The sequence below is a fragment of the Panicum virgatum genome, chromosome 4N, assembly GCF_016808335.1.
Source record: "Panicum virgatum strain AP13 chromosome 4N, P.virgatum_v5, whole genome shotgun sequence".
NCBI classification, from domain to species: domain Eukaryota; kingdom Viridiplantae; phylum Streptophyta; class Magnoliopsida; order Poales; family Poaceae; genus Panicum; species Panicum virgatum.
The window spans coordinates 43,368,187-43,385,498 of NC_053148.1; the positions used below are offsets into that span (position 1 = coordinate 43,368,187).

At 45.4% G+C, this 17,312-nt stretch overlaps 1 protein-coding gene across 1 annotated transcript; it reads right to left on the bottom strand.

Moving 5' to 3' along the window:
* Positions 1 to 3,187: 3,187 nt before the first annotated feature.
* On the bottom strand, positions 3,188 to 4,431 carry LOC120669528 (lysosomal Pro-X carboxypeptidase-like). Its single transcript, XM_039949277.1, has 6 exons — positions 4,369 to 4,431; positions 3,983 to 4,141; positions 3,755 to 3,907; positions 3,565 to 3,644; positions 3,405 to 3,454; positions 3,188 to 3,319 (listed from the first exon to the last, which is right to left on the bottom strand). The coding sequence occupies exons 1-6, from the start codon at positions 4,429 to 4,431 to the stop codon at positions 3,195 to 3,197; spliced, it is 630 nt and encodes a 209-aa protein (XP_039805211.1). The 3' UTR covers positions 3,188 to 3,194.
* Positions 4,432 to 17,312: the final 12,881 nt, after the last annotated feature.

Sequence of the window (17,312 nt, forward strand, 5' to 3'; positions counted from 1 at the left end):
TTTTTCTCCATCGGAGCTGCTGTCGGATACGATCGCTACAACAGCTCCGTGCCGCGCCTCGGGGTTGCGTCTCCGGAGTCCGGACACAAGACAAGAGATGAGCCGGCAGTCCGGCACTCGGGGCACTGCAGCCATGACGCAAACTGGTGAGCCAGAGCTCAGAGCCTCAGAGGTGGTTGCCACCACGTTGCGCCACAGTTCTGGCCACTGGCAGTTGACGCGCCAGCAGCTGCATCCAGAGTGAGGGGATAATCCATCTCATACCACTGCTAACTGGGATAGCCCAAGGAATGCCATCGATTAGATAAGAGAGGCTTCCAAACACTTCCAAACAATGAAACAATGCCATCATCCATTCCTCTCCCTCATTTCTACCTTTTCTGGCCTACAAATTCATGTGTGTTATACTGTTATCCCCTATCTAGAGGGACAGAGAGAGACATCAAATGAAAGAACAGGAGTGTAGAAGGTGCAGGTACCAGCCAGCTCAAAAGAGACATTCGCAAGATTCATGTGAACGTACGCAGCTATTACATCCACAAAGAGGCCTGGCCTTCTCGTGAAACGACTTCGTACCAAACGGGAGCCGTACAGCGCCACTGGCTCGTACTCTGCGGGACACTGTGCCTTGCTCATCTTTGCCTGTCAGGAAGAGACAACAAGGCAAAGTGTGCGAGAGAATAATTGAAGCAGTGCCAAGCTGACAGGCAAAAAAAAAAAGAGCATGTTAGGAACAGCAGACAGAGGGAACAGCTGAAGCATCATCAGCAAGTCCTGAGCCTGGGGCCGCCCACGGCTCAAGATTGCCGGATCATTGCCGCGATCTCGGGCAGCGTCAGTTCAGCAGAAGAGATGTGCGGGCGCACCGAACACTAGTGCTCGCCGCGGAGAGCCAGTTGCACGCATGGCGTGTCAAGCGGAACAGCTTCCTAGTCCATCAAACCTAGCCGTGACCATGAGGGAGTCAGAGGGCCGGGGATCATCATGTGAGGCATTGGCTGGCGTACTGCAGACTAACAGTGCAGGCCTAGTAGTGGATCAAATGAGTACGTGGCGCCCCTGTTGATGCAATCATGCAACCTATCCGGAAATCCAGAACGAACATGGCCATCCGCCCATCCCCACGAAATACTGTCTCCCTGCGACCTTCATTCTATCTGTTGCTCTCGGCGTCGCCCTCCTCCCAGGGCGACACGGGCGGCACCCAGGCCAACACCGCCGCCATCCCTCCCCAACCTCGTCCACACCTCGCCGCTGCCTGAGCAAGGGTCCGGAAGTCCGCGTCCCTCCTAGGACGGCGGCGGAGGGGTCCTTTCCTCGCGTATGGGCGTGATTCGCGAGAATCTGGGAGGTCTCGCGAGTGGCCCGCGATGGCTGCCGGCTTCAGGTGGGTCTGCCGGATCCGGTGGCTACGGAGTCGGAGGTCTCTCGTTCGGCACCCGCGGCGGGCAAGGCGGCGCCGCCGCGTCGCTGGGCCGCCCGCGCGCGACCGAGGACGTCGGCGTTAGCAGCAGCCACAGGCTACAGCGGTCGGGCCGCTCGGGGTCTTCCCGCATGGGAGTCCCGCGGCCGGCGGCGGGCGTGCGACTCCAGCAGCTCTGCGGCCCCGTCTTCGTGGAATCCCGTCGAAGCGGGTCTTCGCCGCAGCCACGGCCGGCTGCCGTCGGTGCGGTGGCCCGGGCAGCGCCGGGTTCGCATCCGGATCCGGCAGCCCCGGGGCAGGGGACGGTGCCTCGGTGGGGGCTTGCACGGAAGGCATTGAGACGTGGTGGCGCTGGCTTCACAGAGTTGGAGGTGACCTCTTGGGTGATCTCACCGGCGTTTCCAATGTAGCATGGAGGTCTCATTCTTCCCAGGCCCGGCCGCTTTGGCAGTTCCATGTGGTTCGCGATGGGTGGCTTCGGGGCTCCCGGATGCAGATCTGACGTCGGCTTGGCCTCCAGTGGTGACTCCTCTCCGGCAGATGCGCCTTCGGCTTTGGTGTTGGAAGGGCTAGCTCCGGACTTTGCAACTACTTCTGGTGATGACATCTTCAATTTTGCCTTTATTTTTCATATAGACAAGAGACATGAGTCACCTTGGCTTCATTCGCGGATTCTCTTACTCGAAGACGGATTTCATCTACACTTTGTTCCGGTGGATTATGCACGGGTACCCAGTGGCTACTTTGCAGCATGGTATCTCAGGTTACGAATTCAGATGGTCTGCCGGATTTGGAGTTCGTGGCCGTTTAAAGTGGATCAGGTCTGGTCTATATGGAAGCATTGGCTTGGTAAGAAGGGGGAAGCAACACGGTGTGACTTTGTCGTTGTGGTACTTGTTACTAATTCACCGGTTCCGGAAAAAAAATTCCTAGGTCTGACCTTAATTGGTTAAACCTGGCAGTGACCTTGTTGAAGGCATTGTTTGGATTAAGATGAATTACTCCCTCAGGTGAAACATTTGATCTGGCTTTAATTGGTTGGGTCACTGCAATGTCGGCACATACGCGTGCCGTTTCCTCGTTGGAGGCGTTGTCTTAGGAGCCTACTTCATAGTCCAAGAGCTACTTTGGTTTGCGAAGCGGATGAAGGTGAAGCCGCTTGTGGTAGTTTGCTGCGGCATGATCTTTAGGTCATGGCATTCTCTTTTTTTTTTCCTTTTTCATAGGCTGTGTGCATCTTAGTTATGCAGAGGCCGGGATGGATCTTATATAATTGTATCATCTTGATGTAATTGTCTAAGATGAATAAAACTTCTCTTTTCCAAAAAAAAAAAAAATCTGTTGCTCTCGCGGCAACATCAGGCGGCAAAGCCGTCTGCAGTGACCTAATGACAACAGAATTAGACCATCAGTGTAAAAGACAAATACCAGAATAAAAGACTCGATTACTTGCCATCTGTGCAACGTTACAGACTTAGTTTTCTAATCATATACGCCGTCTAGGATTTTACAAGGTAGAATGGTAAATGTTGACAGGTTGGAATCAGTTGCTGGATCAACGTAACTGACTTCTGAACAGATTTACTTAGGTAGAACTTCAATCAGTTTTGTTGGCATTTCATACCGGCAAATAGAACTGCATGCAAGTCAAAATATTCTACCTGAAACGTGAACTAAAACTGAAAGGACGTATTACCAAAAAAATAAGAACTGAAAGGACTGACTTATTAGTGAATTACAACAATTCACCATTGTAGTATCAGTAGGATAATTATGCCATGTCCTGATGATACTGATCTAGCCATCCCTGTATGATCTCAACTTCTTGTCTCCTTTGTTCTACAACCCAATCTGGATCATCCTTGGTTGCAGATCTGAGGTCCAAATGATGAGCCCCTGATCACCGAGACATGTAATAGCACATAAGTGTACTGCAAAAAATGCTACTGTGATTAAAGAAAAACTGCATTTTATGGCTCACCTTTCTCTGTGACAAGGGCCACGATGCTGGATGAGATATTCTTGAGCACCCTATTTGCAACATAGCAATGAAAAAAGGAACCATTAATGTTATGAGACATATGTCTGAAAATATCCTGATGAATTATGAGACATGAGAAGAAATGATCAGATAGACCTACCCGCCTCGACTCCATGGGTCTCGCATTCCGTTGGAGAAGATGATGTTGCTCCCAAACCTCTTGAGCACTTTATCTGTCTTCTACAATGAAGTTGTGCAACGCAGCACCAGATGAGCAATTTACAGATACCGGAAATTGTTTCCACTGAAGGCTTATGTATGTACACTGTAACTCTGAAAACAACACTTACATGTCCACAATACTCAGTTGTGATCCAATGCGGCCTCGGCCGAACCCTGTTCAACTGAAAACAGGCATCAGACATGTCATCGTAGCTGAATGTGTATGGTGGGAACATGCTCTCGTTGGAGGTTGACATCGGCATGATCATCTGTGTGCAAGCCTACACGGGATTGAGTATGTCACAATACAATCACAGATGCTCGGTGTTCACAGTAACATGGTACTCTGGTGTTACCTGCCATCCCCAGCCACCGAGTGAAGTATTGGAGTTGTCTTCATACTCAATCTGGTTGCAAGTCTGGTCTCCTGTGTAGTTGTAGTACAGGCTCGCGGCTGCAAACACCTTTTCCAGGATGTCTGCGTTCGCGGGGAATCCATCGATGATCTTGCACATCTGGGTAAGTTTTCATGAGAAATGACATGTTCAGTAGCTCTTCTCTATCAATACATGTCGGGTAGGAAATATGTCGGCAGCTTTGAAAATAACATGTTCAGTAAAATAACATGTCGGGTTGAAAATATGTCGGCAGCTTTGAAAATAGCTCTTGTTCATGCAGGTTCAGTTTGGCAATTTTGTTGAAACGGGAGAAGTTGTTGCAGAATATGGGTAAAATAGACAACCTCCTTGATGGGGTAGGCAGGTAGATTCTCCAGGAAATTGGCCGGTGTTGGGTACTCCACCATGGCAGTGTAGATGAACGCTGTCTCCAGCCAGTTTCCAATGGAATCAGCGTACTTCACAGTCCTAAAAATTGAGTGGAAGAAAACAATGTCACGAAAAAGTTAAATTTGCAGCAGGGTTAAAACACATTGGAAGTGTTTAATAGTTCGATAATCTTATTTGCCTGAGATATGCATCGGTTGTATTGTCTTATTATTATTAACTAGGCTATCAACCCGTGCTCCCGCACGGACTAATTAAAATTAATATAAGAATGAGGTCAATAATTATAATTACGTATCTCACGCTTTTTTCATCAATTAAATATTCTAACACATACTCTAAAACATATATTTATCATTATTTAGTTACAATAAATTTCATTTTGCATCCCACCTCCACATGTATTCGATAGATATATTAGTTGAACTATTTGTTTGCGAATTGGTAGTCTTATCTCTTCCATCATACATAAATATATGGTGACACATTGTGGGTAGTATTTTATATAAAAAATAATATTAGTAATGATATAAATTATAATTTAGATTTTTATATTGATATTTTATTATTTTATTATAATTATATAATTTAAATTCAGATTTAGAAGTAATTTAACTTCTAATAATGATATAATTGGATAATTTATATGCAAATTTAGGGGCTATTTATATTATAGTGGCATAGGTGGATAATTTACACAAAGATTAGGGGGTTACTTTAGTCTATTTTCATAATGGCAGATGTGGGTAATTTATAAGGAAAGATAACAGATTCGATGGCTATTATAATTAGAGTTGTTAGATTGATGGCTAGATGTTTCTGATTTTTGTGAGAATTTATAAGATTTCTCTATTTTTTTAAGAGTGTCCACCTAGAATCCTAGGTGGCTTCATGTGGAGACTTCAAAGGAGCCTCCAATTAGTAATAGTAAGATCGGTGGCTTCTCATTTTGAAGTACTAATGTTAATCCTCACAAGGTGCTCTACAAAAACAGAAGATCACAAAAATCGTTACAAAAACTAGAAATATCTAGTCACCAATTCGATACTCTAATAATCATTTATGGCAATAATTTCAAGTTATTCAAGAACTGGAGCAGAACCGTAGAAACAAGTATAGGACATGGGTGTACAAATGTACACATGATAATTTTTGCCAAAAAGATCGAAGTTAGTAGGTATAATACATCATGCATATACTTGTAACTGGGTCAGATCCTAATACAAATAGCTTACATTAGGGTTTGAGGTGCTCCATTTTGCACAGCAGGAAGGAAATAGAAGGGATGAGCATACCTAGTGGATGTTTGTCACCAGAAAATGGCCTGGTGAAAACATAATTAGGGGAACCACGCTAGTACAGTCATCGCCACCAGGAAAGGAAGGCCATGAGAGGGAGCTGCACTGGTTATCACTCATCTGAATGACCATCCTAGGCAGAGAACCACAAACAAGGAATGGTCGCATAGGCAGCAACCGAGGACAGGGTCAAGGTTAAATTTGATACCACAGCTGGCTTGATTGATGGAATGTTGAATTTGGGGGGAAGTTTCTTGCTTGTGTTACCCCCACTCACACACTCCTTTTATTTCATACTTTTACACAAAGGTCCTCTACAAATATTATTTTTACACCAACACTCCCCCCTCAAGATGGGCTAAATATATTTAACATACCCATCTTGTTACATGCTAACTTATTGTCCTTAGGACCTAGACCCTTTGCAAGTCTATCAGCTAGTTGATTACAAGACTTGACATACTCTAGCTTTAAAGCCCCACTATCAATCTTCTTCTTGATAAAAAAACCTATTAATCTCCACATGCTTCATGCGATCAAATTGAACCGGATTATTTGCTATGTTGATCGCTGCTACATTATCACAATGGAGCAACATAGTTTCATTCTTTAATACCCGAAGCTCCTTCAAATGACCCTTAAGCCACATCATCTCACACAAAGCTAATGCCATTGCTCTATATTCGGCCTCTGCAGTAGACCGAGACACCACAGCTTGTTTCTGGCTCCTCCATGAGAAAATATTACCACCCACAAACACACAATATCCAGATGTGGATCTTCGATCATCCTTACTACTCGCCCAATCAGCATCACAATAGCCTTCCAGATCTAGGTGTTGGTTTGCCCTAAACCACAACCCTTTATCAGGGCTTCCCTTCAGGTATCTCAGGATTTGATAAACCACCTTCATATCCCAATTCTAGCATCATGCATATACCAGCTCACCACACTCGCTGCATAGGAAATGTCAGGTCTCATATGGCAGAGGTATATCAACCGCCCAACTAGCCTCTGATATCTTTCCCGATCCACTGGTGACCTGACTCAGCACACATTTGGTGATTCTTATGAATGGGCGAACCACATGGACGACATCCAACCATCCTATCTCCACCAACAGATGAAGAATATATTTCCTCTGGGAGAGAATAATCCCTTTTGACGACCTAGCAATCTCAATGCCAAAAAAGTAACGAAGTGGTCCAAGATACTTTACCTCAAAGGCTTTACCTAGCCTCTCCTTTTGTTTCTTGATCTCATCCACATCATCTCCAGTGATTAATCTATCGTCAACACAAACAACCATGATAGTGATACGAGAGCCCCGATGTTTGTAGAAAATTGTGTGGTCACCATTACATTGGGAGTACCTCATGTCACACATTGCTTGCCTGAATCGATCAAACCATGCTCGTGGTGACTGCTTCAGGCCTTAGAGTGACTTCCTAAGTTTGCACACCTTCCCTAGTGTCTGTTCATTTCCAAATCCTGGGGGAATTTAAATATAGACCCCTTCCTGCCGATCACAATGGAGAAATGCATTCTTCACATCCAGTTGATGAAGTGGCCCGCCAAAGTTGGATGCACATGAGATCAAGGTTATCACCATACCCATTTTTGCGACAAGTGCAAAGGTTTCATCGTAGTAAATTCCATATGTCTGACTATATCCCTTCGCAACCAATCTTGCCTTATATCTATCCACCTTTCCTTCAGAAGTTTGCTTCACTATGAATACACACAGCCTTCTTTCCTTCTGGGATATGAACAAGTTCCCATGTCTTGTTCTTTTGAAGACCAAATAGCTCTTCTTTCATTGCCTCCTTCAACTTTGGATCCTGTTTAACACACCTCCAATCCTTCGGAATAGGCACTATTTGAAGAGATGCAACAAAAGTTATATATGCAGGTGAGACACTACAGTATGAGACATACTTAGCAATGTCATGTTCAAAACTATAACGAGAAGGAGGTTTTCCAGCATTGGCTCTAGTATCTCTATGTTGTGCAAGGGGCAATTCTACATGTTCAAGGGTGGGAGAAACATTACCAACTGAAGTCGGTGAGCTTGATGGAGAGGAGTCTGAGGAGGGATATGGGACTGGTGTCTCAACCTGCTCGGGTTGTGGTGATTGCTCCCCCTGCTTCTTAGCCCGCCTTCGGTCATACACAATGGATTGCTTCCCCTGCTCCTCATTCGTCTTCTCCCCCTGCTTCTCATTCGTCTTCTCCCCAGTTGGGCATGGAATTGTCCCAACAACCACAACCTCATCATCCTCCATCTCCTCCTGACTACTCTGATCACCATCAGCACTACTAGGATCATCGTCAACACTATCACCCTTCTCATCACTGCTTGATATTTCTGCGGTTATCACCTCATTCATATCTTGTGGAACCACGCCACCAACAATCACCACTCCTGGGACCCTACTATCCAAGTCACTACCTTCTTCACCACCATCCTCCCCCTTTCTACGGTCACTTCCATTGACTAGAGAGAAATCTTTCAAGAATTGATCCAGATCACCCTTCTTTGTGTAGTATGGTTCTTCCTCACGAAATGTTACATCCATACTCACAAATAATCTCCTGCCAATAGGATCCCAAAACTTGTGCCCTTTTTGAGTAGAGGCATACCCCATAAATATGCACTTGACTACCTGAGGATCCAACTTGCTCACCATTGGCCGATGATTCTTTACAAAGCAAACACAACAAAAAACCTTGGGTGGAATTTTAAAATCACACCTTCCCAACAAGAGTTCAGTAGGTGACTTCATACCGAGTATTCTTGATGGCATTAGATTGATGAGATATGTGGCTGTCATCACTACCTCACTCCACAAATACTTAGGTACATTCATCTAAAATATGAGAGATCTTGCTACCTCAAACAAATGCCGGTTTTTCCTCTCAGCTACACCATTATGAGGTGGAGTTCCAGGACAAGTTGTTTGATGAATAATTCCCTGAAAGATATGATCTGAATTCATTATTCATATATTCTGTTCCATTATCAATCCTAATGACTCGAACCCTTGCATTGAACTGATTTGCCACCAATTTGTGGAAGTCTTGAAAGCACTAGAACACTTCATTTTTATGCTTAAGCATATAGATCGAAGTCATATGAGTGTGATAATTAATAAATGTGACAAACCACTTAGCACCACTCACAGAAGTGACTGAACAAGGACTCCAAACATCTGAGTGAATTAGAATAAATGGTTCACAGCTGCGAAGGTCAATACTAGGATAGATGGATCTGGTATGCTTGCCAAGCTCACATGCATCACATACAAGTCTACCTTTGTCCACTCCCTTAAACATAGTAGGGTACAACCGACTTAAGCTTTCAAAAGATACATCTCTTAACCGACAATGGAATAGCTGAATTTCCTTCATATCTCCTTCAGCATCTGCTGTCAATGCTGACTCCTCATGACTTATGAACCACAACCCATTACGTCTGACTCCAGTCCCAATCATTCTCCCAGTCCCCCTCTCCTGAAAGACACAAGAGTTTTCATCAAATGTTATTGTGCACTTGAATTGATCAATAATCGAGCTTACAGAAAGAAGATTGATTGGAAATGATGGAACGTGCAGGACTGATGGCATGCTAAGGGATGGTGTACACTCTATAGACCCTACTCCATGAATTTATCGGGATGTGTCATCAGCAATTTGAATGGACTCAAAATGAGTGTAAGGAATGTATGCTTTGAAAGAACTAAACGTGCTGGTAACATGCTTGGATGCCCCTAATCTATGACCCAATCTATGTGATGCCCACATGAAGATGCAAGTGCTTGTGCCTGAGTACCTTCGCCCATGCCGCCGTAGTTGGCAAAGTTACCGAAGTTGTTGGAGGTTGAAGTCACAGGATCATACAAGGTACTGGTGAAGTTCTCAGAAGTTTTGCCTTTCTGCCATTGCTCCCATTGTTTGACTTGCTCTCCCATTAGAGTGACAGACAGAGTATCCTCACCGGCCGCTACATTGGCCCTTGGGCCACCACGGCCTCCACCACGGTAACCACAGCCTCCTCCATATCCTCCACGAGAACTCCCACGACCTCCACAAGTTCCACCTTGACCACCACTGTCTCTTGGATTGGGACAATTGTAACTCATATGTCCCTTTTCCCCACAAATATAGCATTCCCTGTCTTCAACTGCAACATAGGCCGGCTTCATAGAATTGCCACCACCCATCACTCGAAGCATGCTCTCTTCATCAATCATGGCTGAAACGGCCTCATCCATGGTAGGAAGACTCTCCTGGTTACAAAAGGCAGCTCTCCTACTCTCAAATTTTGAGTCCAGATTCTTCAGAAAGTGGGTCACTCTCCTGTCCCCCACCCACTTATGAATAGCCTGAGCATCCCATGGAGTCTCCATTTTGAGAGGGGCATAGTGATCTAGCTCTTCCCACAAGTACTGAAGCTCACTTGCATATTGCTCCATTGGTCTTCCTACCTATTTCATTGCATCTGCCCTGCCCTGAATTTCCATCATCAACATCACATTTCCCCTCCGAGAGTATATATTACTCAAGGTCCTCCATATCTGTGATGCAGTGTGCATGTCTTCTACCCTCTTGCTAATAGTGGAAGACATAGATGCCAATAACCATGACACTTTCACCGAGTTTATTGCATGCCAAACTCTCCACTCAGTGATGAGCTTATCAACTGGCTCAACACAGGTCTCCTCCAAATAGTGCTCCGCTCTGTTACCTCCTAGAAACACACGCACTCCCCTAGACTAGCTCAAATAATTCTTGCTGCCCTCTAGCTTCAAATCATTTGGCGTGAGCTCCAATTTCTACTCAGTTGGACCTACATTTGCCTTGGCACCAATCAGACCCAAACCCATAAGCTCTTGGATCATACACCTCATCTCACTCTTTGTAATTCTCCTTGAATCACCACTATTTGTTGGCTTCATTGCAGCCTCTTCTTCCTTCCTTTTCGCTTCCATCTCTTCTGGATTCATCTCACCACCACATGTTCGATAAACACCCACAAACCAGAATTTCTTCCCCTTTTTCTTCAAACAGCAACCATATCAAGTAGAAACTCCTCACGCCACCCACAACAGCTCAACCTCACGCGCTTGGCACCAATCAGACCCAAACCCATAAGCTCTTGGATCATACACCTCATCTCACTCTTTGTAATTCTCCTTGAATCACCACTATTTGTTGGCTTCATTGCAGCCTCTTCTTTCTACCTTTTCGCTTTCATCTCTTCTGGATTCATCTCACCACCACATGTTCGATAAACACCCACAAACCATACTTTCTTCCCCTTTTTCTTCCAGCAGCAACCATATCAAGCAGAAACTCCTCACGCCACCCACAACAGCAAAACCTCACGCGCAGCAGCTCCTTCCACGCTCAGTTGGCCTGCACACTAAACTACCCAGGCCCACAACCACCCCTCGTGCAAGCACCTGCACTTACGCCGACTGCCTCGCCCGCCTGCTCCTGCGCTCACGGCCACGCCCGCGTGTCGCTCGCGCCACCAGGCTCAAGCTCGCCGCCCGCGCTCCTGCTCGCACCGCCCGCAGCACGCGCGCCTTCCTCTGTGCCGCGCCGCCCACAGCAAGCGCCCGCCTGCGTGCCGCCCCACACTTGCCCGCGCATGCCGCTGCCGTGACCTAACGCGGCAGCCATCTCGCCGGAGCTCGATACTCTAATCCTACCTCTGCATACCATGTTGAATTTGGGGGGAAGTTTCTAGCTTGTCTTACCCCCCTCACTCACACACTCCTTTTATTCCATACTTTCACACAAAGGTCCTCTACAAATATTACTTTTACACTAACATGGAACATCAAAGGCAAGTCCTTTAGAAAGGGCTCATCTTCATTGCCAGTCACCCACTCCATTTTTGTATAAATATCCAATATCCAGGTCAATTTACACTGGCATTCTCAAATTTTCAAAGGCACGCATGTAAACAAAATTTCAGATATGAGTACGTATACAAACAGATAAACAAACGAGAGAGGAAAGGATCCATCAATCACAAGGCCAGCTCTCCCAATGCCTGATAAAACCCCAACTAGGAACTGTAGCAAACCTGCCCCACAGTTCCCAATCCTGCTCAAGATCCTAAAAGCCAAAATGTCGCAGCAGGAAGGATGGGCCCAGGAAGCACAGGTCCGAGAGGGCCACTGTTATAATCAAGTTCTGAATTAAGCATGAAGGTGATTTTCCCACATTATTAAATTTTCAAGCTGACAATAGTTTGAAAGATGAAAAGATAGACAGGTAGAGAGAACGTATTATACAGAAAGACAATGCCGAAATATTTAAAAAGCACCGAGAAGGCTCAGCTTCGGCTTTGCTCAATCATACAAGCCAAGCTCTCGCATCTCTTGCTGCACAAATTTACTCATCCCAATGTAAGTGGAACTGCGCTGGTTATCATATATCTGAATGACCATCCTAGGCACAGAACCACAAACAACAAGGGATGGTTAAATAGGCTTCGAGAGGGGAGAGCTCAGCTCAGATGAGATACACACAACTGCCTTGATTATTCAAGGGTCAGTTGGATCCATGCCACTACAATTTCACGAAGTTGGATTTCAAGTTGTGGTGGCATGAATCGAATTTTCCCATTATTCAATGGCATGCAATTTAGAAAAAGGTTGAACATCATCGCCCCTCATCAGCACCCTATACATAGGTCCCCCGTCTATTTCCATGTCAGATTTGGTCAGCCTAAGAAAAATTTCACTTACAAGGGGTACTTTTACCCAAGTCAGAAAACCACCTCTTCTGCATCTCATCTCATCTCATCTCATATCCTGATCCCGTTGGCACTGCCCATCCAAATAGGCGCCACCAAGGTGGAGAGGATGAGGAGTGGAAGGGCTAGCAACATTCAAGAGTAGAGAGAGCAGACCAAAGCATAGCAGATCACAGCACAGCAAAAAGAGGCAGGTGAAAGAGATCACCTCTGCGGCGACAGCGGCAGCAGGAGTATCGACAGGAATAGAGAGAAGGCATCACAAGCAAGGTATATATGCATGCTCCATCCATGTATCCATCAGGAATAGTGAATTAGGGCACCACAGTCGGCCAAACCCGACTGGAAGCCACCTCAAGTGCCACCACACAGTTCCCAGCCCTTGCCACCACTGATGCCAAGGCAATGCAATGGGAGAGCAATGGCGAGACGACACCATGGAGATGGGTGTTGGGCTAGGTTATCCCTCCACATGGGCAGGTGAGGAGCTAGGGTTTTCTTATGCTTTATACTTCCTTTTGAAATAGTCTCAACCGTTGGATCAAGCATCAAATCAACGTTGCCCAAGCATTTCAATCTGGATAGCTGGTTTGAGCATCAGACTTGAGAGGGGTTTTGTCAGCTCAGGTGACTGCAGTTTAAGCACAGAGCAATTTCGGCACATAGCAGTTTTGGTAAATTATTTGTGATAAAAATTTGCCAGTGATCAGGGGACCCGTAGATCTACTTGCCTATCAAAATTTGTGCACATTGGCCCTATAGTTCGTGAGATATGAACTGATTACCGAAGGAGGCGAAATATGTGATTTCTCTATTTGACGGTTGTCTTACCTCTTGTTAGATGGTTGTGGTTGTCACTATTGATGCCAAGTTTGCATTATGGTGAATGTGTTGCTACTAGTGTAATTCTCTAGAGATCGTAGAGAAGACTCCTTGTAACCATTTGTTGATTATAGTGGAAGCTTGAAGTGGACCGATTGGTCCTATAGGTTTTTACTCCTCAAGGTATATACATACATATATACAAGAGAGAGAGGAGGAGGAGAACGACGGGGACATTGGAGGCGGCGGCGAGGCAAGAAGGAGGAGACAGTGAGTGTACCTAAATGAAAACAATCGCAACCAAGCGCCCAAAAAACTCAATCAATGGCGGCTCAGATCCAGCGTTGCCCGACCACGCCCCCGACCAGAACCTGCCGCGAACCCCGTGTTGGCATTTCTTAGCGTCGCCACTAGGAGTGGTTAGTTCCTAGCAAGGGCGCCTCGAAGATGCCGTGTGGTATGTCTTAACATTTACAGACGGATCCGCAAGCGCACGGATATACCGTTGTAGCATTACACTCGAAAGTATTCAGGGTATCGTTATTTATATTTTCCCAAGGGATGGCTAGGTTGTGTAAAGTGTATTTACTTAGTTACATAACCATGACACGTATGAGCAAGATGAAGACCACTGACTATACAGGGGTAAGTGATATATAATAAGGATAATCAGGGGTAATGTGACACACACAGAACAGCCAACTCTCATGAATAAAGAATAAACAAGCAATCCTAAGGTTAGTGGGAGCATAGGCAAAGATTCCTGTTATACTAATCATGTTAGCGGATAAGTTATGTTAGCTGCATTGCTTAGAGATGCAGGTGCCGGGAAATTAGGGACATCGGGGAGAATGACCCGCACTAGAGAACATCCAGTCCCGTTTCATCTCTGCATGAACTCCTACACCGTACCCGAACGTCGGGGAGTACGCTAACCGAGAAGCAACTTCCCGGCGGACCGATAGGGCTGTCACCACTTGCGGTCTACCCAGTCACACCATGGAGCACCATCATATCCGAAGGATCCCGCATACCCGGGCACCATGCCCGCATATGAGGTCACTACCCTAGCACCCCCGGGTCCCCCACCCTTCGGATGGACAGGTAAGATGCTGAGGCAAGCCCGAAAGCACAACGAACCGATATCCTTACCCAGATCATATGATCTAAGCATGCAACTAATATAACTTGATAAAGCACAGCTCAAGGCTAAGCAAGCTACGAACATAGCAAGATAACCAAGAACGAACTATGAATGATTAGCATAAAGAAAGTCAGAACATAAAGCCATACCAGAGGCCGAGGATTGCTCGCCGACCCCGAGGACGACTGCATTCGCTAAGGAGATGAAGTACTAGCCTAGCTCCACTACCCAAAGGAGTACAAGTCACAAGAGAGTGTAGAGAGAGAGAGGCTTCCAAGTGGTGTGTGTGTGTGAGAGAGTGGTGGGAGGCCCCTTTTACAGCTTGAGAGGTCGGTTCCCGCCATCTCTAAACCTGGAAACAGGCCAAACCGCCATTGGGAGGATAAGATCAAGCTTCCCGCCAAAAATCAGCGGGAGAGGTAGACAGGTAGGGTCGGCCGACTCCCCCTTGGCGCATTTTCCCACCGACCTTCTCTGGTTCACTGCTCTGTGGGTCCTGATGTCAGATGGTCGGTGCCGGGGCTTGGTTGGTCGGTTTGGTCTGGTTTGTGAGCCTCCTTTGCTCATGTTACGCAGGACACGATCATCTGTGACTTCTGTCTGTATATTCGTCATGTTTCCATCTTATTCCGGACTTGTGCTCCTGAAATCATAAATTCTCGAAAACAACTGTGGAGCAAGGTTAGTGATACAAATATGCGAGTAAGAGGTATAGTTTTCCTTCTTTAATGAGTATAGTTGACGGTCATATTTCGCACTTAACGACCGTCAACAACACCCCCAAGCTAGCCTTTTGCTCGTCCCTGAGCAAAACAAGGCGCTCGTTGTTGATCAGGAGTTGCTACAATGTTGAATTTTTAACTCATACTTAGGCACAACCAAATGCTTCTTACTTTGATTTTGAATAAGTTGGCTTTTGTTCTTACCTCTTACCTTACTCTTATGGAGCTTATAGCTTCACCTCATCTTTGGCGGTTGAGAGTCAGAACGGTATCATAGAGTGCTCATATTTCTTTCTCTTTAGCTCAACCGTCAATCCAGAGGTTTTGTAAAAAATTTTAAAAGAAATTTATAAAGTTCCTCGGATGATCTCTTGGATCGCTCAATGTGTATAATTCCTTACCAAGGCTTTTTATTGTGCCTTTCTTCCTCAACCTATCTCTAATTGCTATTTTTGTGGAGCTGTAGGTATGAAGGATTTGAAGGCATACCTGCTTCTCATATTTTGCTAAGTCAAAGACCGGATCCAAAGGAGAAACAAGTCATAAACCTTGATCAAGATGTGCAAGTGTGTGGATATTTTTGGTGGATGGTGTATGAACTCCTTTGTTTGCACCATCTCTCTCTTTTTCTTTCTTTTTGGATAAGGGGCTATCTTTTCTTTCTCTTTTTTTTTGACATGCCGAAGCATGTGGCATATCTTCTTTGGATATGCATTTTTTATTTCTCTTTTTTTTGACATGCCGAAGCATGTGACATACCTTCTTTGGGTATGCATTTTTTTCTTTTCTTTCTTTTTACATATCCCAATATCCTTGACATATTTTTCAGAGAGTGGTGTCCTACATGAATTTGGAGTTTTATTTTATGGCTGGATGGAATTTTGCTTACTTCTAGTGTAGAAGCATAGCATGTGGTGGAAACGTGTACGTGATCTTGATCATGGGAGTATGAAATGAATCTCACTAAGGGTCACAACAATTTGACAAAACTCAATGAGATAGCAAGTTGCATATGTGGATGGTTTTGCAATAAAAACAACATATGGCTTTGGATAGGAATTTCATATCATCGAGAAACTTTTAGTATATTTTTTGTGTTTTTTTCAAAAATTAAATACTCCAGATGTCAAGTATCACATAAGAGAGGATCATAGCAACTCTATTTAACCATATCATAGCTCACTACAACTTAGATTTGGATTATGCTTTTTGCTACCCACGAGTTTCAAGTTTAAGGTATGAACAATTTAAGCCACCAAACCCAAAACTAGGTAGAGCATAAAGTTGTAACTAAGCATATGAAGGAAATTAACAGAGCAACTATTCATCATCTCAACAAGGAAAACTTACACCATGCTTACTACACATATGAAAAGGGAATATTTTTGGTATTTTCTAAGTTTTGCAAATTTTTGTTTGTTTTTAGTTATGCAAATTTTTATGGATTTCATGCAAGGTTATGAAAGCAGTAAATGAGAAATGATACAAGTTACCTCTCGTGGGGGTCCTCCCCCAAGCTGGCTTCAGGCTCACTACGGCTGGTAGGGGTTGAAACCTGTCCTGCGGCAGTATGCCCTCCACTCCTCCTGTCGCTGCAACTGCGACTGCTCCATGTCGTGGAGTCTTTCGCCAGTGTGACGCTGCCATGCTTGGGTACTGTCGATGTGTTGGTTCAGCATCTCTTATATGTTGGCACCCTGCACCCGCAGCTCACCTAGCTGCTGGGTGATGGCACCGAAACCTCGGGACGAGGATGTCCGTCTGATGAGGTTCGGGGCTCCACCGGAGCTGGAACTAGTGGACCGGCGGCCTGGTGCCTGCCGTGTCCACTCCTCAGTGCTGGCACTGTGCCATGACGAACCACCAGCCTCATGGTGATGTGAGTGATGTGGCTACTGAGGCGGTGGTGTCGGCTTTGCCTCCCTTCTAGTCCTGCTTCTTGTCATCCCGCCAGGCAAATCAGAAGATCTATGCCTACGACCCCCTTCTCGTGGAACAAGAGGGATGATTAGCGAATGGCAATTATACAAATGGAACTCCGCATTGGGCAGCGGAATCTCATTTGTATAGCCCATGTAAAAGAAAATCAAAGAATCATTCGGGCCTTTCTTAAGTGTGTGACCTTGGCTTAAATAGTCCTCGT